We start from the raw sequence: 26,940 nt of genomic DNA, 5'->3' as shown, positions 1-26,940 counted from the left end.
TTAGCACTTTAGATGATTATCTTATTTAAGTATCAAAATGACCCTACATAGAATGTAATATTGCACTACAAGTACAGAGTACAGTATATGTACTCAGATTTGAGGGTCAGCTCATATGCAGATGAGTCATGATGTCACTGTCCTCAAGTTTGCTCTGGATATTAGCTCCATCATCTGTAAAAGAGAAAAAAATAATAGTAACAACATAAATAATAAAAAAGGGTATTAGACACAAAGCACTTGACATAGAGGAGGACTTATATAAGCACTCTGTAACTCTCACTTATGATTATCCTTATTTTATCTGTAAGTAAACAGAGGATTAGTAACTTACCCAACACACATGTGAGTCCACATTTGAATGACTGACCCTGACACAAGAACACAAAATCTTATCCATGGGAATGTACTTGGCCAACAGACTCAAAACTTACAGTGTCTTCACATAACCATGCCCTAATATAAAGGTGGTAAGGGGATTTATGTATCAACCTAAAAACCTTATACCTATCTACATTATCTTTCAAAAGTAAGGGCTAAAAAAGTCATAGATATAAAATAAGAGAACTTACTCCCATACAGCCTCACTTAAAGGAACTATTTAATAATAGTATCAGAAAGAACAAAAGTGAGCCTAGAGAACAGACTTAGAATACAGGAAAAAGGATCCCAGAAATGTATAATTATGTAATGTAATTAGTATCTTTACCCATTTAAAACACACATGTATAAAAATTGTTATTTTTTAATTAATGGGAACAGTTGATGGGTATTGGGACTGTGTTAGGATCCTTCAGAGGAGGATAAAAATATGGAATAAATGAGACTTTTGTCAGCAAATTTACAGTTAAACTGATCTGGGTATGGGACTTCCACAGTGGCAGAGTGGGGTGGTCAGCAAAGCCTCTCCTCAAAAAGCAATGTTAGAGACACCAGAACCATAACAAGATGGTATAAACTTACTACTGTTCCCTGTGTCTCCCCTCTAATGGAACAAAACACCTCAGAAATTATGCAGATAGCAATGAAAAAGACTCTGAAGACTGGAAAAATGAAAGTGGACTAACTAGGAACAGGAGGAATGACATATGACAAATTCCTTGTGTGTGTTAATTTCTCATATATCCAGGACTTGGTGCCAGAACCAAGAACCTGGGTTCTAGAACCTAGAACCACCAATGGGCATATACAAAACGACAACAACAACAACAATAAAATCCTGCTGTCTCTGGCCAAAGAACAAGAATAGAGAAGCCCAACAGAGACTTCATGGAGAGATTCAACCCTCACTCTACAACTGAGTCATCAGCAAACAACCCCAACTGCCCATGACAGCAACAGCAGCAGCAGCAGCAGCAGCAGCAGCAGCAGCAGCAAAGCCCTTTGTCTCTTTGCCCTTTAACAGTGGCATAAGAAGACCTCAAAGAAATGGCTACTGACACCCTATCTTCACCAGGAGGTAGCTCAGGGATACCAGGCAACCCAGTGAACACTCACTGTCCCCACAGAGAGTACTAGCAGAATTAAGGAGAATTAAGAATAAAGCAGAACAGAATAACATTGCAAGTCTCTGGAATTAAACTGTCAAGCTCACAAAAATAGGTCAGAACATACAGGCTAAACTTAAACAGCAAAACTACCTGCTAAATAGAATATTGAAATAGGATAAAGAGTCTCTTAACAACATAACCAAAACATTGAGGATATAACAGAAAAATCATTCCTCATACCAAGAACCAGTGAAATCACAATTTGAATAAAAGAGTTTGCTGACACCAAAACCAGGATGAGTAAGATGATGGAATGTTAAATATTTTAAAGCAGTCATCATAAATATGCATCAATAATAAATTACAAATTCTCTCTTGAAACAAATAAAAAAAGACTAAAATTTTAAGCAATAAAATAGAAGTTATTTTTAAAAGAAAAAAATGGGGGGGGGAGAACCAAGAAGAATTTTTTAAATTTAAATTTTAGTTAACATACAGTGCAATATTGGTTTCAGGAGTAGAATTTAGTGATCCATCACTTACTTACATACAACAGCCAGTGCTCATAACATGTGCACTCCTTAATACCCGTAACCCATCTAGTCCATCCCCCACCGACTTCCCTCCATCAACCCACAGTTTGGTCTGTGGTTTGTTTCTTGTGGTTTGTTTCCTTCTCTTCTCTTCCTCCCTGCCACCATCTCATATGTTCATCTGTTTTGTTCCTTAAATTCTACATATGAGTGAAAACATATGGTATTTGTCTTTCTCTGATGGACTTATTTTGCTTAGCATAATACATTCTAGCTCCAACCATGTAATTACAAATGGCGAGATTTCATTCTTTTTGATAGTTGAGTAATATTCCATTGTGTGTGTACACACACACACCCCACTTCCTCTTTATTTATCAGTCAATGGACATTAGGACTCTCTCCACAGTTTGGTTATTGTTTGTAATGCTGCCATAAACGTTGCCTGTACCCCCTTCAAATCCATATTTTTGTATCCTTTGGGTAAATTCTGACTAGTACAATCGCTGAATTGTAGGGCAGTTCTACTTTTGGTGTTTTGAGGAACCTCCATACAGTTCTCCAGAAAGGCTGCACCAGTTTGCATTCCCACCAACAGCGCCAGAGGGTTCCTGTTTCTCTGCATCCTTGCCAACAGCTGTTGTTTCTATGTTTTTAACTTTAGCCATTCTTACAGGTGTGAGGTGGTATCTAATCATGGTTTTGATTTGTATTTCCCTGATAAGAAGTGATGTTGAGCATCTTTTCATGTGTCTGTTAGCCATCTGGATGCCTTCTTTTGAAAACTGTCCATGTCTTCTGCCCATTTCATAGCTGGGTTGTTTGGTTTTGAGTTTGATAAGTTCTTCATAGATTATGGATACTAACCCTTGATCAGATATGTCATTTGCAAATATCTTCTCCCATTCCATAGGCTGCCTTTTAGTTTTGTTTTTGATTTTTGTTTGCCTTTGATTTTTTCCTTCACTGTGCAGAGCTTTTTATTTTGATGAAATACCAATAGTTCATGTTTACTTTTGTTTCCCTTGCCTTTGGTGACATGTCTAGTAAGAGGTTGCTCCAGCCAAGGCCAAACATGTTGCTGCCTGTATTCTCCTTTAGGATTTTGATGGTTTCCTGTCTTACATTTAGGTCTTTCATCCATTTTGAATTTATTTTTATGTATGGTGTAAGAAAGTGGTCCAGATTCATTCTTCTGCATGTCATGGCATCCATTTTCCCAGAAACATTTGTTGAAGAGACGGTCTTTTTTCCATTGGAGAGTCTTTCCTCTTTTGTCAAAGATTAGTTGACTATATAGTTCTGGGTCCATTTCTGGGTTTTCTATTCTGTTCCATTGATTAATGTGTCTGTTTGGGGGTCAATACCATACTGTTTTCATCATTAGAGTTTTTTTAGTATAGCTTGAATTCCAGAATCATGATGCCTCCAGTTTTTTTCTTTTTAAGGATTATTTTGGCTATATGGGTCTTTTGTGGTTAAATACAAATTTTAGGATTGTTTGTTCTAGCTGTGCAAAATATGCTGTTGGTATCTTGATAGGGATTGCATTAAATGTGTAGATTGCTTTGGGTAGTTTAGACATTTTAAAAATGTTTGTTCTTCCAATCCATGAGCATGGAACTTTTTCCATTTCTTTGTGTCTTCTTCAATTTCTTTCACAAGCATTCTATAATTTTCAGGTGTAGAGATCTTTTACATCTTTGGTTAGGTTTTTCTCTAGATGTCTTACAGTTTTGGGTGCAATTGTAAATGGGATTAATACCTTGATTTCTCTTTCTGTTGCTTCATTATTGGTATACACCAATTTCTGTACATTGATTTTATATCCTGCAACTTTCCTGAATTCATGTATCAGTACCAGAAATTTTTTGATGGAGTCTTTCAGGTTTTCCATGTAGAGTACATGTCTCCTGCAAATAGTGAAAGTTTTACTTCTTCTCTGTTGATTTGGATGCCTTTTATTTCTTTTTGTTTTCTGATTACTGAGGCTAATAGTAATGATGAGAGTGGATGTCTTTGTCTCATTCCTCAGTATAGGGAAAAAGGCTTTCAGTTTTTCCCCATTGAGGATTATATTAGATGTGGATCTTTCATATATGGCTTTTATGATGTTGAGGTATGTTCCATCTATCCATACTTTCTTGAGGGTTTTTATCAAGAAGGAATTCTGTATTTTGTCAAATGTTTTTTCTGTATCTATTGTCAGGACCATAGGATTCTTATCCTTTCTTTTATTAATGAGGTGTATCATGATTGATATACAAATATTGAAGCAGCCCTGTAGCCCACTTGATCGTGGTGAATAATTCTTTTAATATACTGTTGAAATTGATTGGCCAGCATCTTGTTGAGAATTTTTACATCCGTGTTCATTAGGGATATTGGCCCATAACTCTGCACTTTAGTGGGATCTTTGTCTGGTTTTGGAATCAAGGTAATGCTGGTTTCATAGAATGAGTTTGAAAGTTTACTTCCATTCTCTTCTTTTGGAACAGTTTGAGAACAATAGGTATTAACTCTACTTTAAATGTCTGGTGGAATGCCTCTGGGAAGCCATCTGGCCCAGGACTCTTGTTTGTTGGCAGATTTTTGATTACTGATTCAATTTACTTGCTGGTTATAGGTCTGTTCAAATTTTCTGTTTCTTCCTGTTTCAGTTTTGATAGTTTGTGAGTGTCTAGGAATTTGTACATTTCTTCCAGATTGCCCAATTTGTTAGCATATAATATTTCATAGTATTCTCTTATAATTGTTTGTATTTCTGTGGTATTGGTTGTGATCTGTCTTTTTTCACTCATTATTTTATCTATTTGTGTCCTTTTTATTTTCTTTTTTATATATCTGGCTAAGGGTTTATTAATTTTATCTATTCTTTCAAAGAACTAGCTCTTAGTTTCATTGATATGTTCTACTCGAGGTTTTTTGTTTGTTTGTTTCTATATCATTTATTTCTGCTCTAATCTTCATTATTTCCCCTCTTCTGCTGGCTTTAGGCTTTATTTGCTTTTCCTTTTCTAGCTCCTTTAGGTGTAAGATTAGGTTGTATATTTGGGACCTTTCTTGCTTCTTGAGATAAGCCTGAATTGCAATGTACTTTCCTCTTAGGACTGTCTTTGCCTCATCCCAAAGGGTTTGGACTGTCGTGTTTTCATTTTCATTTGCTTCCATGCATTTATTTATTTATTCTTTAATTTTCTGGTTAACCCATTCATTCTTTAGTAGGATGTTCTTTAAACTCCATGTATTTGAGGGATTTCCAAATTTTTTCTCGTAGTTAACTTCAAGTTTCATAGTGTTGTGACCTGAAAATATGCATGGATGATCTTGATCTTTTTGTACTTGTTGAGTGCTGGTTTGTGACCCAGTATATGATCTATTATGGAGAATGTTCCATTTGCACTTAAGAAGAATGTGTATTCTGCTGTTTTAGAATGAAATGTTCTGAATATATTTATTAAGTCCATCTGGTCCAGTGTGTTACTCAAAGCCATTATTTCCTTGTTGACTTTCTGCTTGGATGATCTGTCCATTGCTGTGAATGAGGTGTTGAAGTTCCCTATTATTATTGTGTTACTGTCAATAAGTTTCTTTGTGTTTGTTATTAATGATTTATATATTAGAGTGCTTTCAAGTTAGAGGCATAATTATTTATAATTCTTAAATCTTCTTGATAGATAGACCCCTTAATTATGATATAATGCCCTTCTTCATCTCTTGATACAGTCTTTGTTTTAAAATCTAGTTTATCTGCTATAAATGTGGCTACTCTGGCTTTCCTTTTAATGTCCATTAGCATGATAGATGGTTCTCCATCCCCTCACTTTCCATCTGCAGGTGTCTTTAGGTCTAAAATGAGGCTCTTGTAGGCAGCATATAAATGGATCCTGTTTTTGTTTTTTTTTAACCCATTCTGATACCTTATGTCGTTTGATTGGAACATTTAGTCCATTTACACTCAGAGTGATTATTGAAAAATATGAACATTGTGTTGTCTGTAGAACTGGTGTTTCTGGTGATATTCTCTGGTCCTTTCTAGTCATTGTTGCTTTTGGTCTTTTGTTTTGTTTTGTTTTTTCTCCACTGAAAGAGTCTCACTGTCTCACTTAAAATTTCTTGCAGGGCTGGATTACTGGTCATGAACTCCTTTAGTTTTGTTTGTCTGGGAAACTCTTTATCTCTCCTTCCATTCTGAATGACAGCCCTGCTGGATAAAGAATTCTTGGCTGCATGTTTTTCCCATTCAGCATGTTGAATATTTCCTGCCATTCCCTTGTGGCCTGCCAAGATTCTGTAGACAGATCTGCTGTGAACCGATCTCTCTTGCCTTGTAGGTAAGGTTTTTTTCCCCTTGTTTTCATGATTATTTCCTTGTCTGTGTATTTGTGAATTTGACTATGATATTCCTTGGTAATCATCAGCTTTTGTTGAACTTAAAGGGAGTTGTCTGTGCTTCTGGATTTTGATGTCTGTGTCCTCCCCAGATTAGGAAAGTTTTCAGCTATAATTTGCTCACATACACCTTCTGCCCCTTTTTGTGTCTCTTCATTTTCTGGGACTCCTATGATATAATTGTTTTCCTCTTAATAAGTCACTGGGTTCTCTCTATGTCTTGTATTGTGGGTCTTTTGCCTTGTTTCCCACTCTTTTCAGCTTCATTATTTTCCATAATTTTATCTTCTGTGTCACTGATTTATTACTCTGCTTCATCCATCCTTGCCATCATGGCATCCATTGGAGATTGAATCTCAATTATACCATTTTTAACTTCAGCATGACTAGATTTTAGTTCTTCTATCTCTGCAGAAAGGGACTCTCTAGCATCTTCTATGCTTTTTTCAAGCCCAGCTAGTATCCTTGTAATCATGGTTTTAAATTCTAGTTCAGACATCTTACTTATATCTGTATTGATTAAATCCCTGGCTGTGAGTTCTACTGCCTGTTCTTTCTTTCTTTTTTTAAATTTTTTTACCATTTTATTTAATTTATTTTTTAAATTTACATCCAAGTTAGTTAGCATATAGTGCAGCAATGATTTCAGAAGTGTATTCCTTAATGTCCTTTACCCATTTAGCCCATCCCCCCTCCCACAACGCCTCCAGTAACCCTCAGTTTGTTCTCTTATGCTTTGTCCCCCTCCGTTTTTATATTATTTTTGCTTCCCTTCCATTATGTTTATCTGTTCTGCATCTTAAAGTCTTCATATGAGTGAAGTCTTATGATATTTGTCTTTCTCTGAATGATTAATTTCTCTTAGCATAATACCCTCCAGTTCCATCCATGTAGTTGTAAATGGCAAGATTTCATTCTTTTTGATTGCTGAGTAATACTCCATTGTATATATATACCACATCTTCTTTATCCATTCATCCATTGAGGGGCATTTGGGCTCTTTCCATACTTTGGCTATTGTGGATAGTGCTACTATAAACATTGGGGTGCATGTGCCCCTTCAAAACAACATACCTGTATCCCTTGGATAAATACCTAGTACTGTAATTGCTGGGCCATAGGGTAGTTCTATTTTTAATTTTTTTGAGGAAACTCCATACTGTTTTCCAGAGTGGCTGCACCAGCTAGCATTCCCACCAGCAGTGCAAAAGAGATCCTCTCTCTCTGCATCCTCGCCAACATCTTTTGTTGCCTGAGTTGTTAATGTTAGCCATTCTGACAGGTGTGAGGTGGCATCTCACTGTGGTTTTGATTTGTATTTCCCTGATGATGAGTGATGCTGAGCATTTTTTCATGTGTCCGTTGGCCATCTGGATGTCTTCTTTGGAGAAGTGTCTATTCATGTCTTTTGCCCATCTCTTCACTGGATTATTTGTTTTTTGGGTGTTGAGTTTGATAAGTTCTTTATAGATTTTGGACACTAATCCTTTATCTGATATGTAGCTTGCAAATATCTTATCCCATTCTGTTGGTTGCCTTTTCATTTTGCTGATTGTTTCCTTTGCTGTGCAGAAGCTTTTTATTTTGATGAGGTCCCAGTAGTTCATGTTTGCTTTTGTTTCCCTTGCTTCCAGAGACGTGTTGACTAAGAAGTTGCTGCGGCCAAGGTCAAAGAGGTTTTTGCCTGCTTTCTCCTCGAGGATTTTGATGCTTCCTGTCTTACATTGAGGTCTTTCATCCATTTTGAGTTTATTTTTGTGTATGGTGTAAGAAAGTGGTCCAGGTTCATTTTTCTGCAGGTTTCTGTCCAGTTTTCCCAGCACCAGTTGCTGAAGAGACTGTCTTTATTCCATTGGATATTCTTTCCCGCTTTGTCAAAGATTAGTTGGCCATACATTTGTGGGTCCATTTCTGGGTTCTCTATTCTGTTCCATTGATCTGAGTGTCTGTTCTTGTGCCAGTACCATACTGTCTTGATGATTACAGCTTTGTAACACAACTTGAAGTCTACTGTTCTTTCTTTTGGGATGAATTTCTCCATCTTGTTATTTTGTCCAGAAAAGAAAAGAAGAAGAAAAAAAATAAAGAAAAACAAGCAAACAAAAAACCGCCTAGATCCTGTATGTGTTTTGGTCTACTTGCTAAAGAAATCTAGATCCAAAAATAAAATAAAATATAAGAAAATAAAATAGGGGTGCCTGAGTGGTTCAGTAGGTTAAGCATCCTACTCTTAGTTTCAGCTCAGGTCATGATCTCACAGTTTTTTAGTTTGAGCCCCTCATCGAGCTCCATGCTGACAGTGCGGGGCCTGCTTGCGATTGTCACTCTCCCTCTCTTTCTCTGCCCCTCCCCTGTTCACACTCTGTCTTTGTCTCAAAATAAATAAACTTCAATATATATATATATATATATATATATATATGCATATATATAACAAAATATAATAAAAAACAAGAAACAATAAAATTAAAAGAATATGTATATATATAAAATGTATAAATAAAAATAATAATAATAAAAAGAATTTAAAAAACAAGAAAATAAATGAAAAATAATAATAAAATAAAGAATAACGGTAAAACTGAAGTTAGATCATATTTTCCCTCGAGCTGAAACTTTGCAACACTACGATCTGTAGACTTGGTGCAAGGGAGTTGTTTGTGCTGGTCTTTGCCGGAAGGTCCTGCATCACTGACTCTCAGGCTGACGTGTGTCATGGAAACACTTCCAGGATGCAGGGGGTGGGGCTTGATGTAAAAGACTTCAGCCTCCACTAGATGGCGCTGTGCTTCCCTCTGAAGCCTGATGTTGCTGGGATTGGGGAGTAGATGGAAGATGGCATCACATCACCCTTTAATCCCATAGGAGGGGAACTCACCTCTGTTCAGGTGGCCCTTACAGAAAAGCGTCCTAGGCTTTTGTCAAATCCCTGTCCTTAACCTGTCTGTACCTGGCAGTTGGCACACCCAGCACCACAGTTCTCCTGTGTTTTATCTCTGGCTGGTGACTGTGATTCAAAACCCCAAGTCTTAAAGGGCCAGGCCTGGAGCAGACCTGCTCTCTTCCTCTGCCCTTCACTGGCCTGTCCCAGAAAAGTAGTCACATGGCACGCTCACAGTGGCTGGAATATATTGTGGCACACAGTGAAAAGCTGTGATCAGGTTATTTGCAGTCTCTGTGTGCCTCTGTTCCAGAAAAGCAGTCACACAAGGCAAGCCAAGTGGCTGGAGTCTACTGCAGTGAACAGCAAAAAGCTGCAACCAGTATGTCTACCATCTGCAGGTGCTACCATAACAATTCCCTGCTATTGAATGGCCACTCAATGGCTCCCAACAGGACTGTTGTCCTTGAAGAGACAAAACCAAAAACAAACAAACAAAAGCCCTCTTCCAAATATACACCGGGAAAGGAAGCAATATCTCTTAGTGCGACCCAGGGGATCCACACACCATGGAGTCTTGTGTGAATCCTACAAGTCATTCCTTCCCCACCACTCTCTCCCTCTCTTCCTGACCACTCTCCATGAAAAAGTTTCCCTTCCCGCTGTGGTACTGAGACTTTCCTCTCCCTCAATCAATAGCTCTGAACCTCACATCTGCCATGTTCTCCCACTCCAATTGTACAGATTATTTTCTTAATCCTTCGATTGATTTCCTAGTTGTTAAAAATAATTTGATGATGATCTAGCTGTGTTGGAAGGACAAGGCAAGCTCAGCATAACCCCCACTATTCTGCCATTTTAACTTCTCCAAAACCTTAAATGGAAATTATACAACTGAAATAAAATAACTAACGTTTAAAAACTTGCTAAATAGACTCAATAGTAAGTGAAGATGACAGAGGACAGAATCAATGAAAACAAGTGAGTAGAATTTACCCAATCTGAGTAAAGAGAACATAGTAGACCAAAAAAGGGGGGAAGAGTGTGTGAAAGATCCTCGGGAACTTAAAGGACTAAATAAAAAGGAGGTCTACCATTCATAGAATTTATACTATCAGAGCCCCAGAAGAAGGAGAGGACAACGTGTGGAAATAAACATGTATTGGAAGAAATAATGGCTGAAAGTCCCAAATTTGGCAAAAGACATAATTCTACAGATTCAAGAAGCTGAACAATTCCCAAAAAGGATAACAAGAAAAGAAAAATCCATGCCGAGACACAGCAAAACTAAACTTCTGAAAACTAACAAGGAAACAATTTTATTTGTTCTTTTAATGTTTATTTATTTTGAGAGAGAGTGAGCATGAGCAGGGGAGGGGCTGAGAGAGGGAGAGGGAGGGAGGTATGGAGGGAGGGAGGGGGAGAGAGAGAGAGAGAGAGAGAGAGAGAGAGAGAGAGAGAGAATCCTAAGCAGGCTCCATGCTCACAGTCCAACTTGGGGCTTGATGCAGGGCTTGATTTCACCACTTCGAGATCATGACCTGAACAGAAATCTAGTCGGATGCTAAACTGGCTAAGCCCCCCAGGTGCCCCAAAAAGGGAAACAACTTTAAAACAGCCAGAAAGAAGCAAGATATTGCATTGAAGAGAGCACCCATTTGAACGACAACAGATTTCTCATCTAAAACAATGGAGGCTAAAAAGAAAAGACACATCTTTCAGGCGTTGAAAGCAGAGAACTGTCAATTTTGAATCCCATGTCCTTCCTTCAAGAGTGAATAAGAAATAATGATATCCTAAGACAAGGAAAACTAAGAGAATTTATTGCTAACAGACCTAGTCTTAAATACCAGCTAAAGGAAGATCTCCAAATAGAAAGAAAATGATAAAACTGGAAGTAAATATAATACACAATCCTTCAGTTCATGAGTTTCTTTAATCATATTTTATGGTTGAAGCAAAAGTTATAACACCATGTGATGTGGTACTTAAAGTATATAGTGGAAATAATTATATTTTTTAAAGTGGAAGGGTAAAGGTAGGTAAAGTTTCTACATTTCACTTGAAGTGATAAGACATCAACACCAGTAGGCTGTGATTACATATATGTATGATTATAACTAGAACAACTACTATGAAAACTACACAAAAAGTAATATGCTGGAGAACACTATAAATCAGTCAAAATGGAACTCTAAAAATGTTCAGCTAACTTACAGGATAGAAGGAAAAAGTAGCAGAAGAACGAGAAATATAGGAAACAGACAACAAATAATAAAAGGACAGAACCATGCCCGAATATACCAATAATTACTTTAAATGTCTATGGTCTGAATACACAAATTGAAAGACAGAGTTTGGCAGACCTAAACGTAGTTTGCCTGCAAAAACTCACCTCAAACATAATGACATACCTATGCTGGAAAGGAAAAGGACAAAGCATGCAAACATTATTTTTTTAATCAGAAAGGGATATATTAACATCAGATAAAGTAGACTTTGGTGCAAAGAAAGTAAGTAGGGATAAATAGGGACATTACGTAACAACAAACGGACCTATCCACCAAGAAGATACAGCAATCCTAAAGGTGTATGTACCAAACAATAAAGCTTCAAAACACATGAAGCATGGGGCGCCTGGGTGGCTCAGTCGGTTAAGCATCTGACTTGGGCTCAGGTTGAGTTCAAGCCCTGCATCAGATTCTGTGCTGACAGCTCAGAGCCTGGAGCCTACTTCGAATTCTGTGTCTCCCTCTCTCTCTGACCCTCCCCCACTCACACTCTGTCACTCTCTCAAAATAAATAAACATTTAAAATTTTTTTTTAAAAAAACAAACTACATGAAGCAAAAAACTGAAAGCACCAAAAGAATAGACAAATTCACAAGTATAGTTGGGGGTTTCAGTCCTCATTTATCAATTGATAAAATTAAACAGAAAATCAGCAAAATAGAAGAATTCAGCAATGATACAAAGAAAAAGAACTTGATGGACGTTTGTAAAATACTCCAAAAATAGTAAAATACACATTCTTTTCTGACATCCATAGAACAATTATCAAGATAACACTTAAGGAGGACCATAAAATAAACCTTAAAAAATTTAAAAGAGTAGAAATCATAGAGAAGGTTCTCTGACCATACTAGCATAAAGCTAGAAATAAATTACAGAAAGTGAACAAAAAAATCTTCAAATATTTGGAAATTAGATGACATACTTCTAAATAATTCATGAGTCAAAGAGAAAGTCCCACAGGAAAAATATATATATTATGTATTGAATGTAAATGAAAGCACAACTTATCATAATTTGTGGGATGTAGCCAAAGCAGTGCTGAGAGAGGCACTTATAGCAACAAATGCTTACTTTAGAAAACAGAATTCACTAAGTACCTGGGTGGCTCAGTCAGTTGGGCGTTTGACTTTGGCTCAGGTCATAATCTCACCATTCATGGGTTTGAGCCCCACATCGGGCTCTGTGTTGACAGCTCACAGCCTGGAGCCTGCTTTGGATTCTGTGTCTCCCTCTCTCTCTGACCCTCCCCTGCTCACACTCTGTCTCTCTGTCTCTCTCTCTCTCTCTTAAAAACAAACAAACATTAAAAAAAACAGAACTCAATAGAACTCAATAATCTAAGTTCCTACCTCCAGAAATTAGAAAAAAATAAAAATAAATACCAAGAAAGCAGAAGGAAAGAATTATTAAAGACAAAAGCAGCAGCCAATGAAATTGAAACAGGAAAATAGAGAAAATTAAGCAAAACCCCACTTTTCTGAAAAAAATAAAATCAACAAACTATAGAGAAGAGATGGTTAGTAGAGGGGAAGTGGGTGGGGAGATGGATGAAATTGGTAAAGGGGATTAAGAGTATACACCTTGATGAGCACTGAGTAGTATATAGAATTGTTGAATCGCTATACTGTACACCTGAAACAAATGTAACATTGTATGTTAACTACATTGGAATTAAAACTTAAAAACATTTAAAAACCCAACAAACAAATAAGCAAGCAAAAAAAACCCCTATAAATGAATTCAGAGAGATTTGACATCTTTATTATGTTGAGATTTTTGGTCCTTTCATGTGGTAGGTCTCTCCAAGAATTTAGATCATCTTTTATTTCTTCCATTTGCATTTTTTATTTTTATCTCACAGATCCTGTGCATATCTTGTTTGATTTATACCTCAGTATTTCGTTTTCTCCAAAGAAATTGTAAGTGTGTTATTGTGGCTTTGATTTTAGTTTCTACCTATTCACCATTAGTATATAGAAATGAAATTCATTTTTGTGTATTGATCTTGTATCCTGAGAGCAGGTCAAGCTCAATAATTTGCTTCAGGAGGATTTATTTTGTAGATTTTCCTGGGATTTTCTATACAGACCATCATGCCATTTGGAAATGGAGTTTTATTTTTTCCTTTTCAGTGAATATCTCTTATATTGCAAATATCTTCTCCAATTCCATAGGTTGTCTTTTAGTTTTGTTGTTTCCTTTGCTGTGCAGAAACTTCTTTATTTTGATGTAATACCAATATTTTATTTTTGCTTTTATTTCCTTTGCTTCAAGAGATTTATCTAGAAAGATGTCACTATGGCTGATGTCAGAGAAATTACTGCCTGTGCTCTCATCTGGGATCTTTATGATTTCTCGTCTCACATTTAAATTCTGAATCTATTCTGAGTTTATTTTTGTGTATGATGTAAAAAAAAAGTGGTCCAATTTCATTCTTTTGGATGTAGCTGTCCAGTTTTCCAAACACATTTTGTTAAAGAGAATGTCTTTTTCCCATTGAATAGTCTTGTCTCCTTTGTTGAAGATTAATTGACCATATAATTACAGGTTTATTTCTGGGCTTACTATTCTGTTCCATTGATCTATGTTTCTATTTTTGTGCCAGTACCATACTGTCTTGATTACTGTAGCTTTGTAATATAACTTGAAGTGTGGAATTGTGATGCTTCCTGTTTTCTTTTTTCTTTTTCTTTTTTTTCAAAGATTGCTTTGGTATTTGGGGTCTTTTGTGGTTCCATACAAGTTTTAGGATTGTTTGTTCTAGTTCTGTGAAAAATCCCATTTGTATTTTGATAGGGGTTGCATTAAATGTGTAGATTGCTTTGGGTAGTATAGACATTTTAATAATATTGGTTCTTCCAATTCATGAGCATGGAATTACTTTCCATTTCTTTGTGTCATCTTCAATTTCAATTTCACCCCTTTGGTTAAATTTATTCCTAAGTATCTTATTACTTTTAGTGCTACTGTAAATGGGATTGCTTTCTTAATTTCTCTTCTGCTGCTTCATTATTGGCATATAGAAATGCAGTGGATTTCTGTACATTAATTTTGTATCCTGTGACCTTGATTAATTCATTTATCAGTTCTAGTAGATTTTGGGGTTTTCTGTATATATAGTATCAGGTCATCTGCAAATAGTGAAAGTTTTACTTCATCCTTACCAATTTGGACACCTTTTATTCCTTTCTCTTGTCTGATTGCTGTGGTTAGGACTTCTAGTACTACGCTGGATAACTGGTGAGAGTGGACAGCCCCATCTTGTTCCTGACCGTGGAGGAAAAGCTCTCAATTTTTCACCTTTGTCTATGGTGTTAGCTATGGGTTTTTCATAAAAGGCCTTTATTATGTTGAGGTATGTTGCCTCTAAATACTTTGTTGAGGGTTTTGTCATGAGTGTATCTTATGCTTTTTCAAATGCTTTTTCTGCAGTTATGGAAGTGATCGTATGGTTTTTGTCCTTTCTCTTATTAATGTGATGTATTACATTGATTGATTTGAAAATATTAAAACACACTAGCATCCCAGAAATAAATCCCACTTGATCATGGTGAATTTTTAAAAATATATTGTTGGGTTCAGTTTAATATAATTTTGAGGATTTTTACATTTATGTTCATTAGAGATATTGGCCTGTGGTTCTCTTTTTGTGTAGTATCTTTATCTGGTTTTGGAATCAGGGTAACGTTGGCCTCATAGAATGAATTTGGAAGTGATCTTTTCTCTTCTATATTTTGGAAAAGATTATCTTGCTGGTAATCTGTCTAATCAGATTTTCTATTTCTTCCTGACTCAGTTCTGGTAGTTTATTTCTTTCTACAAATTTATCTATTTCTTCTAGGTTGTCCAGTTTGTTGGCATATATTTTTTCATAAAATTTTCTTAAAATCCTTTGTATTTCTGTGGTGTTGGTTGTTATTTCTCCTCTTTAATTTCTGGGTTTTTTTATTTGAGTCCTCTCTCTCTCTCTCTCTCTCACTCTGCCTCCCTCCCTCCTTCCCTTTCTCTTTTGATGAGTCTGGGTAGAAGCTATTAATTTTGTTGATCTTTTCAGAGAACAAGCTGTTGGTTTCATTGATTATTTATGCTCTAATCTTTATGATTTCCCTTTTGCTGGCTTTAGGCTTTGTTTGTTGTTCTTTTTATAGTTCCATTAGGTGTAAGTTTAGATTTTTTATTTCACATTTGTCTTGCTTCTTGAGGCAGGCCTGTATTGCTATTAATTTCCCTCTTAGAACCACTTTTGCTGTATCCCAGGGGTTTTGGACTACTATGTTTTCATTTTCATTTGTCTGCATGTATTTTTTGATTTCCTCTTTCATTTCTTCACTGAACTATTCATTGTTTAGTAGCATGTTATTTAAAATGACTCCAAATATTTGTGCTCTTTCCAAAATTTTTTTTGTGGTTGATTTCTAATTTCATTGCATTGTGGTCAGAAAAGATGCATGGTATAATTTGATCTTTTTGAAATTGTTGAGACTTGTTTTGTGACTAATATGTCATCTATTCTGGAGAATGTTTTGTGTGCTGGTGAAAAGAATGTGTATTGTGCTGTTATAGGATGAAATGCTCTGAATATATCTATTAAATCTGTATGGTCTACTGTGTCATTCAAAGCCACCATTTCTTGGTTGATTTTCTGTCTGAATGATCTGTCCATCAATGTAAGTGGGGTATCCCCTACTATTATTGTGTTACTATCAGTTAGTTCCCTTATATTTGTCATTAACCATTTTATGTGTTTGGGTGCTGACATGTTGGGTGCATACATACTTACAATTGTTATGCCTTCTCTTTGGATTGTCTCCTTAATGATTATATAGTGTCCGTCTTTATCTCTTGTTACTGTCTTTGTTTTAAAGTGAATTTTTTCTCATATAAGTATTGCTACCCCTGCTTTTCTTTCCACATCCATTTGCATGATAAATGCTTCTGCATCCCTTCACTTTCAATATGCATGTGTTGTTAGGGTCTTACATGAGTCTCTTGTAGGCAACATATAGATGGCTCTTTTTTTTTTTTTTTATCCAGTCTATCACCCTATGTCTCTTGATTGGAGCATTTAGTACATTTACATTAAAAACAATTATAATAGGTATGTACTTATTGCCATCTTGTTATTTGTTTTGTGTTTCTTTTTGTGGATTTTCTCTGTTCCTTTCTTTCCATGCTGTCTTCTCTCACCATAAGTTTGCTGTCTTTAGTGACATACCTGGATGACTTTCTCTTCATTTTTTGCATATCTACTACTGGTTTTTGATTTGTGGTTACCATTAAGTGTGTATAACATCTTCTGCACACAGCAGTCTATCTTAAGTTGATGGTCACTTAAGTTTGAACTCATTCTTTACTCTTCTCCCCACGTTTTAGGTATATGGTGTCATAGTTTATGTCCTTTTATTTTGTGAGTCCCTTGACTGATATCCTTATTTTTACTCCTTTTATACTTCTTATTTTTCTAATTCTTACTTATGGCCTTTCCTTTATACTCAGAGTCCCCTTTAACATCCCTTTGTTGAGGGTTTTATCAAGAATGGATGCTGTATTTTGTCAAATGCTTTTTGACATATGTTTGCATCTATTGAGAGGGTCATATGGTTCTTATCCTTTCATTTATTAATGTGGTATATCACATTGATTGATTTGTGAATATTGAACCAAACTTACAGCCAAGGAATAAGTCTCAGTTGATTGTGGTGAATGATTCCTTTAATGTACTGTTGGATTTAATGTGTAGTAACTTGTTATGAGTTTTTGCATCCGTGTTCATCATGAATATTGGCCTATAATTCTCTTTTTTAGTGGGGTCTTTGGTTTTGGAATCAAGGTAATTATGGCCTTGTAGAATGAGTTTGGAAGTTTTCCTGCCATTTCTATTTTTTAGAACAGTTTCAGAAGAATACATTTTAACTCTTTTTTTTAATGTTTCATAGAAGTCCCCTAGGAAGCCATCCGGCCCTGTAATTTTTTTTGTTAGGAGATTTTTGATTTCTGATTCAATTTCTTTGCTGGTTATCAGTCTGTTTAAATTTTGTTTCTTTCTGTTTCAGTTTTGGTGGTTTATATGTTCCTAGGAATTTATCCACTTCTTCCAGATTGCCCAATTTGATGACATAGAATTTTTCATAATATTCTCTTATAATTGTATTTCTGTTGGTTATGATTTCTCCTCTCTCATTAATGGTTTTATTATTTGGGTCCTTTCTCTTTTCTTTTTGATAAAGCTGGGGTTACCAATTTTATTAAGTCAAGGAACCAGCTCCTAGTCTCATTGATCTGTTCTACTTGTTTTATTATTATTATTATTATTATTATTATTATTATTATTATTATTATCTTCTATATCATTTATTTTCAGCGAGGATCTGAGGGATTCTCAGATCACACCATCTGCTCCCAGCCCTCTCCCTGCCTTATCCACTGGATCCACTGTAGTGCCTGCCAGATTCAACACCAGCCAGGGTGTGGACCTCTAGAACTCCAGTCTTTGAGCTCTGCTAGTTGTAAAAACTCAAATAATCAGTCCCTCTCCTTTTCCCAGTAAATAGCCTTGGGGAAGTGTTTTCTTTGTGCAATCTCCTTTGTGCTGCTCTCTCTCCTCTGTGATCAGGGCTCCCTCTCCTCTGCAGCACCTGAGATCCTTTTGTTCCTCAAATCACATCTCTGCACCTCCTATCTTCCATGATGTAGTCTCTTCTCTCCCACTAATTGTGCAGTCTGCTCTCTCAGTCCTCAGATCTATTTGTTGGGTGTTCAGAATGATTTGATATTCATTTAGCTGTGTTTGAGGGACAAGGTAAGCATAGGGTCCTCCTACTACTCCATCATCTTAGCTCTTATCATGAAGAAACTGATTTAAAAGGCATAAGTTTACAAAATAATAATTATCAACCTGGGCTTATAACATATAAAGATGCAATAGTCTCTCAGAGAGGAAAAATAATATATCTATGTTGGAGCAAAGTTTACGTTATTTACTGGAAATAAATTAGTATTAATCAATTAATTCATATTAATCTGAGATATACTTCCTTTACATTTTATTTTGATATAATTTTATGTTTGCCAGCAAATTTGAGGGAAGGTACAGGGAGTTTGTATGTACCCTTTAGTCAATTTCCCCCAATCACAATACCTGTATAACTATAGAACAACATAAAAACAAGAAAAATTACATTGGTACAATCTACAAAGTTTACTCATTTTTCATTATTTTACATGTATTTATGTGTGTGTATTTCTATGCAATTCAATTACAATGTCTATGCAGATTTGTGTAACCACCACAATCAATATGCAGAACTAATCTATCACCAAAAGCCTTCCTTGTGACATCTCTTCATAGCCATATATATCCACCCCATGCCTAACCCCTGTCAACTACTAATCTATTCTCTATTTCCATACTTTTATTATTTCAAGAATGTTACATAAATGGAATCATATGCTATGTAACCTTTGGAGACTGACTTTATTCACTCATCATAATTCTCTTGAGATCCATCTAAATTGCGTATATCAATAGTTCATTTTTTTTAACATTTATTTATTTTTGAGAGACAGAGTGATCAGGGAGGGGCGGAGAGAAAGGGGAGACACTTAACTGACTGAGCCACCCAGGTGTTCCTCGTTTATTTTTATTGCTGAATAGTATTTCATAGAATGATGTACATAGTTGTTTAACCATTCACCCATTGAAGGACTTTTGGGTAGTTTACAGTTTTGAGATATCAGGTATAAGGCTGCTATAAACATTGGTGAACATGTTTTCTCATGGAAATAAGTTTTCATTTCTTTGTGATAAATGGCCATGAGTACAACTCAGTCAAATGGTAAGTCCACTTTTGGTTTTCAGAGGAACTGCCAAACTGTTTTCTAGAGTGGCTGTATCATTTTGCATTTTGACTATCAATGTATGAATGACCTAGCATCTTCACCAGCACTTGATATCATCACTACTTATTTTAGCCATTCTCATAGGCATGTAGTAATAGCTCATTGTGGTTTTAATTTGCATTTCCCTACCAGCTAATGATGTTAAATATCTTTTCATGTATTTATTTGTCATCTGCATGTAAGGAGGTAGATATTTGAAAATTTAAGATGCATATTGTAATTCTTAGAGAAACCACTATGAAAATAACTCAAAAATAGTAAAAATAAAGGGGGAAGAGAGGAGATTAAAATTATACACTAAAAAAAATCTATTTAGCACAAAGGTAGTAAAGGAGCAACAGAGAAGCAAAAAACAAAAAACAAAAACCACACATGAGACAAATAGAAAATAAGTAGCAAAATGTAAAAAGTAAACCCAACCTTGGCAATAATTACAATAAATGTGAATAGATTAAAAAGTACAAATAAAAGAACAGAGACTGGATTTTAAATAGCAAGACCCATTATATGCTGGGCTATAAGAGATACAGCTTGGATTCAAGTATAAAAACAAATTCAAATTAAAAGAATGGAAAAATATATTAATCGTAAACAGTATCCATAAGAGCTGGATTAACTGTAACAATATTTGGCAGAGCTAACTTTAAGTCTAAAAATATTACAAAAGAGAAAGAGGGACATTTCATAATGATAAAATGATCAATAATCAGGAAGCTGTCACAATTTAAAACTTATGTGCAGCTAACAACAGAGCTCCAACATCCACACAGCCAAAACTTACAGAATTGAAATGTAAAACAGACAATAAGACAATTATAGTTGAGTATTTTAAGCCTCCATTTTCAATAGCTGATAGAAAAATTAGACAGGAAAACAGCAAGAATAAAAAGACATTTTTTAAAATTTTTTAACATTTATTTATTTTTGAGAGATAGAGACAGAGCGTGAGGGGGAGAGGGACAGAGGGACAGAGAGGGAGACAGAATTGGAAGCAGGCTCCAGGCTCTGAGCTGTCAGCACAGAGACTCCAGGTTCTGAGCTGTCAGCACAGAGACGACACGGGGCTCGAACTCACGAACCATGAGCTGAAGTCAGACGCTCAACCAACTGAGCCACCCAGGCTCCCCTAAAAGACTTATTTTTAAGTTTTGGACAACACTATCCAACAACTCAACTTGACATTGATTGAACACTCTGCCCCCAAACAGTAGAATATACCTTTTTTTAAGTACCTATGGAACATTTTCCAAAATAGAGCATATGGTTGGCCATAAAAAATGCCCCAACAAATTTAAAAGGATTGAAATCATTAAATGTAGGTTTAAGATCACAGTGGAATAAAATTATAAATCAAAACCAGAAAGAAATGTGCAAAAATCCCCAAATATTTGGAAATTAAAGAACATACTTCTAAACTTAGGGTAAAAGAAAAAAATCATAATAGAAATTAGAACATATATTGAACTGAGTGTCATCCAAACATAGTTTCAACATTATTCTAATGCCATTAAAAAGGCGAATTTATAGCTTAAAATGCCTAAATTACAGAAGAGAAAGGTCTCAAATCCCTAATCTTCCACCTTAAGAAACTTCTAAGAGAAGAGCAAACTAAACCCAAAGGAAGCAGAAAGAATTAAATAATAAAGATTAGAACCTAAATTAACAACAAAAATAGAAAACAGCAATAAAAACCACAAAAAAATCAACACAATTAACAACGTTTAGACACACTGACCAAAAAGAAAGCAAGAATGAGAATGGGAGACATTTAGGTGGAGATACAGAGTAAAGTCACTAAGAAAATTAGAAATTGAAGAGAGGGTATCATTTTCTACCTTACAAATATTAAGATTATAAGGAAATACAATGGACAATTTTATGCCAACACATTAGACAACTTACATGAAATGGGCAGATTCCCAGAAAGACACCAGTTACTGAAACTGATTCAAGAAGAATTAGAAAACCTTAGTAGGCCTCAGCAAGATATTGAATTAGTAATTTTTAAATCTTCCCATAGAAACCCAGGCCCAGATGGCTCCATTGATAAATCCTCCCAAACATTTCAAGAAGGAATTATACCAATCCTTCTACAAATTCTTCCAGATATATAGGAGGGAACCCTTCCAGCTCATTCTATGTGAGCAATATTACTCTGATATCAAAGCCAGACAAAAAGAGCACAAGAAAATAAAATTTCAGACCAATATCTCTCATGGATACTCAAACACAGAATACTCAGACACAGAAGTACTCAACAAAACATAACCAAACTGTACACCAAAAAGAGTGAGATTCACTGTTTGCAAATTAAAATCAACTAGATTTGTTAGACTGTTAGGGGAACCTGAAATGGAATGCAGACTGTGAGAAATGAATCTAAGTGTGATACAAATGAATCACATAACCTCACTTAAAGGAAGCTGAAAGGATCTGAACCAAGTGATTCTTACAAGAAGTGTTTTGGGGGCACCTGGGTGGCTCAGTCGGTTAAGTGTCTGACTTCAGCTCAGGTCACGATCTCATGGTTGGTGGGTTCAAGCCCCGCATGCTGACAGGTATGAGCCTGGAACCTGCTTCAGATTCTGTGTCTCCCCCTCTCTCTCTGCCCCCTCCCTGCTCACACTCTGTCTCTCCCTCAAAAATAAATAATAAAAAAAATTAAAAAATTTTTATAAAACAGCACAATAATAATTGCTGTAGTCAAGATCCACTGATGATGCAAAGTTCAAGGATAAACAGAATTTTTTTGTAGCATCAAAGTATGATTTCCCCCCTCAAATATTTATGACACAGGGAAAAATAATTATCCAATGGAGAACTCTGGTATACATCACCTTAACCAGGTGATCAAGGCTAATATTTCCCATAGTAAGATATATGGATATTATGTACCCTTGAGGTGACGTGCTGAGAAGGGTACATCACCTAAGATTTTTCTTCAAAATCCTAACCTCAATGTTCTTATGAGAAAAAAGAGAAATCCAGACTGAGGGAAATTCTACAAAATACCTAACCAGTACTCTTCAGACATATCAAGGTTACACAAGATATTAAGACAGAGAGATGGTCAGTTGGGAGGAGACTCAGGAGACATGACAACTAAATCAAATTTGAGATTCTGGACTGATACTGGGACAGAAAGAAAACTTTACTAGAAAAACTAGGAAAATCCAATTAAAGTCTGAAGTTTAGCTAATAGCATCATATCAGTGTCAGTTTCCTGGTTTCAACCATTGTTCTGTAAGATATTAACATTAGGAGAAGTTCAGTGAAGACTAGATGGGGATTCTCTGTAACTTTGTAACTGTCCTGTAAGTCTACAGTTGCATCCAATTTAAAAATTTTTAAAAAGACTAAGTTGTCACAGCCATTTCATAACACACAGTAGGCATGATCAAGCCCAGAGTGATGTCGGGTGAGCCTGTGAGACACAAAAGAGGGAAAAGGCTGGTGCACGGGTTGCCACCTCATGGTCTCAAATACAAAAATCAGGAGTCAGTGTCTAGAGGCATAAAGTGGTGCTGCTTTCCCATCAGCTGAGCCACAGAAAACCTGACACAGTTAAGACCAGCTACTTGTACGAGTTAATTTTTCCTCCATTATGTTCAAAGAGAAAAGACATGGAACATTTGGCATAACAAAAAATCACATATGTATTCGATATATATTATTATATGATACATATTGTATATTTTGTATATATTACACATATTATATACATTTTATATGTACAAGAATTATTATATATATCACCTATTATATATATCACCTATATATACATATATTACATATGTATATAATGTATGCATATATTTTATATTGTATATTCTATTATGTATAATAATTATATATTATACATTATACATATGTAGCATGTTAAATATACATATTATACATATGCATTACATATATATTATGTACATTACAGATAGTAAATTATGTAATATATATAATACATCTAACAATACACATAATACATATTATATACATATATATTATATATGACTATATAAAACATATATAACATATAAACATATATGACTATATATGTGTGTGACATATACAACTTTGTTCATTTATTGAATGTTTATGTGGTACCAAGTGTTCATATGTAGAAAGAGAAAGACTGAAGGCTGTCTTGCCTGCTCCTGCCTAGAGAAAAACTAGTCCAAATCTTGTTCTTCGGTTGCAGGGATCACTGGGTGGGCCGGCCTAACAAGCTCCAGCCACCCAATTTCTAGGGACACATCAGGCAGAAAGACAATGGGAATGAAACATTGTCTCTATGGAGACAGCTACCTGATGGGGGTAGTTGGCCCACAGGCACAGTGCCCTGGGCATAGCAGAACTTTGATGGTTTCCTACAATGCTCCTCCAAAGAACCAGTGAGGCCCTGCACAAAGTACTGGGGAATAAACCCTGGTGGACCAGGGAAAGGAGGACCCCTTTCTTATAGCCAAGCCAAGTAAGGCAAAGGTTTAGAGAGAACCAAGAAAAACAGCCCATGGAGGTGCCCCTCCATCCAACTATGGGAAGGCCACTGGGCCTGGGGAGTTCTGCATCTGCAAGAAGTCTTCTGCTGTGAATTAGTGCTGGGAGCTGGAAGAGGGAGTGCCTGCTGCCACAGGCGGGTATGGACAAACAGGAAAGCTGAGGGGCGCTACAGTTGGAGATGGCCTCAGTCTTACCCTTCCAAGGCCTTGTTGATCCACTGGATCGCAGCTCTCTTCTCTAAGTCAAGGTCTTCAGCAGTGACTCGATAACCCACCTGGGGTGGTGGGAGCAGGATCAGTGGGTCATGTCGCCTAGAGGACAACAGCAGAGGAATCTTGCGCTTCCGGGGCCTGGAGCTGTCAGGTAGAGGTGAGCGATCCCTCAAACTTTGCTTCTGCCCAGAAGGTGCATCTGCAACATTTTCATGCTTGATCTTCCTTTGTGGTTCTACTGAGGCTGAAGAGCTAGAATGATAGCTTTCCTCACTGGCTTTCTTTGCGGCCACTTGGGGCTGGTATGAGGCTGGGCCTCGGATCCCAGCTGTGCCTGGGAAGCTCCTCGACAGCGGTGGGAACCCTCGAGTGGAGCTGTAAGAACTGGTGATGGCATTGCGTTTGCTGCATGAGCTCAAAAAGCAGGTGTGGGATTTCCTAATCAGGCTGTCTTCTAAGCTGGTAGAACAGAAGTCTCTCTTCAGAGGCCCCGGCCTGGGCACAAAGGAAGAGAGGACTCCATTGACCATCAGGCGCCTAAATGCTGACTGCATGCTCCCACTGCACTCGGCATCCCCTCTCAGATCATCCTGCCTCTTGGGGACTGGGTGCCCTTCTCCAGGCTTTGCCAGCTCTTCCCTGCTCTCAACCAGGGAGGTCAGGTCTTTCTCTTCTTTGGCTTTCGCTTGACCATTCTCTTCGAGGGCCCTCATCAAGGTCTCCCTTACACAAGGATTTGGGAGGTGACTAGACAGCGAAGACCACATACAGAGGACTGTCTCCTTCAGAGCCAAACGCAGCGTCAGCTTGCCCTTAGCAGATGCCATCTTCAGGATCACTGAAGTGCAGAACATCTTGGACCTGCAGGCAGACAGCACAGGCTTCGGATGGCGGGTGTGGGGCACTGAGGAAAAGACCCCCAGAAATAAACACCGGGCCTGCTGGATTGGATACTGCCGCAGATGGACTATGGCAAATCGCCGACGGTACCGACGACGACGGGGTGAAGCCACAAGATTCTCGCATGACGGCCTGCGAGTTAGGTCCAGGGTCGGGGCCGCCGAGTGAACCCGGCACGTCGGAGGAACACTGCGGGCTGAGTGTGCGGGCCCGAGGCTCTCAAGCGTCTCGGGCGGGTCCCCGCCTAGCAGAGAAGGGGACAGCGGCCGAGGGCGGAGCCGGCTCAGGTAACTGCCCATGAGGAGCACTTCTGCAAGGTCGGGTCCTTCAAATGGAGTCAGTGGCTCAGGTTTCCGTTAGCTGCCAAAGGGGCCAGGCAAAGCGCACACTGTTGGGTGTCCCGCCTATGACGCGTCCTTGGAACGTGTGAACAAAGAAAGGGGCGCGCGAGTACTGCACGAGGGATGGGCGCGCGCACCCAGGTCGCTTCCTAACCCCTGCTTCTCATCGAAGGCACGAAATAGACCAGCTTATTGCGGGCACAGCCGCCCTTCATCAGCCAGGCCCCAGTTCCTTTGGGGGTGGGGAAGGTGCAACACCATGGTTCCCAGAACCCAGGAACGGCTCCAGGCTCAGGAGTGCTCCCTCCAATCCAGAGATTCAGAGTCAACACCGGGGTCTACCTGTGCTTACTCTAGCCCCCCATACCCAGAGGTCAAACCACTCAGAATCTGTGGTGCCTAGATCCTAAGGGATGGTACAACCACCTGAGTGTTCAGGAGGCGGGAGGACCCCAGGAGGGAACTGGCTAGGCTGGGACACCAGAGTGGAGTCCCTAACCTACCCTCTTCCCTTTCCCTAGAACCTGACTTTCCAGCTACTCCTTCTTGTCTCTCCTTCCCCTTTCCTGGGAAGTAAGGATTCTAGACACATTTTATAAAATCAGAACTTGTAGGGGCACCTGACTGGCTCAGGTCATGATTTCACAGTTCCTGGGTTCAAGCCCCACCACTGGCTTTGTGCTGACAGCTCAGAGCCTAGAGCCTGCTTCGGATTCTGTCTCCCTCTCTCTCTGCTGCTCCCCTGCTCATGCTCTGTCTCTCGAAAATAAATAGATGTTAAAAAAAATTTTTGTTATGGGACACCTGGGTGGCTCAGTCGGTTGAGCCTCCAACTTCGGCTCAGGTCATGATCTCACAGTTTGTGGGTTGGAGCCCCACATCAGGCTATGTGCTGACCGCTTGCTCAGAGCCTGGAGGCTGCTTCACATTCTGTGTCTCCAACTCTCTCTGCTCCTCCCCCGCTCATGCTTTGTCTCACTCTGTTTCTCAAAAATAAATAAATGTAAAAAAAAAAATTTTTTTTTTAATTTTTTGTTAAAAAAAAAATCAGAGGCACCTTGTTGGCTCAGTTGGTTAAGCATCTGACCTCACCTCAGGTCATGATCTCCATTCTCACCATTGTTGGTTGGTGATGTCCACTCTCACCATTGTTGTTTAACGTAGTGTTGGAAGTCCTAGCATCAGCAATCAGACAACAAAATGAAGTAAAAGGCATGAAATAGGCAAAGAAGAAGTCAAACTTTCACTTTTCACAGACGACATGATACTCTACATGGAAAACCCAAAAGACTCCTAGAACCGATATATGAATTCAGCAAAGTTGCAGGGTACAAAATCAATGTACAGAAATCGGTTGCATTTTTATACACCAATAATGAAGCAACAGAAAAGGAAATCAAGGAATTGATCCCATTTACAATTGCACCAAAAACTGTAAAATGCCTAGCAATAAACCTAACCAAAGAGGTGAAAAATCTATACACCGAAGACTATAGAAAGC

The 26,940-nt window shown here is 37.5% G+C and overlaps 1 protein-coding gene across 2 annotated transcripts; it reads right to left on the bottom strand.

Annotated features, from left to right (window-relative positions):
- Positions 1-25,511, bottom strand: LOC132681720 (nuclear envelope pore membrane protein POM 121-like). 2 transcript variants are annotated; one of them, XM_060636447.2, is made up of 2 exons: positions 24,181-25,511; positions 1-174 (listed from the first exon to the last, which is right to left on the bottom strand). In XM_060636447.2, the coding sequence occupies exons 1-2, from the start codon at positions 25,395-25,397 to the stop codon at positions 171-173; spliced, it is 1,221 nt and encodes a 406-aa protein (XP_060492430.1). In that variant the 5' UTR covers positions 25,398-25,511; the 3' UTR covers positions 1-170. The 2 variants fall into 2 exon arrangements, with proteins under 2 accessions (XP_060492430.1, XP_060492431.1); XM_060636448.2 differs by having other exon boundaries at positions 24,261-25,511.
- Between the last annotated feature and the right edge of the window lie 1,429 nt (positions 25,512-26,940).

Source organism: Panthera onca, chromosome A1, assembly GCF_046562875.1.
Source record: "Panthera onca isolate mPanOnc1 chromosome A1, mPanOnc1 haplotype 2, whole genome shotgun sequence".
Lineage (NCBI taxonomy): Eukaryota > Metazoa > Chordata > Mammalia > Carnivora > Felidae > Panthera > Panthera onca.
Note: the sequence above shows the minus strand (reverse complement) of the source record. Positions and strands in the feature narration are given on the sequence as shown.

Coding starts and splice junctions, on each gene's coding strand:
- LOC132681720 (XM_060636447.2), bottom strand. CDS start 25,397: ATGGGCAGTTACCTGAGCCGGCTCCGCCCTCGGCCGCTGTCCCCTTCT.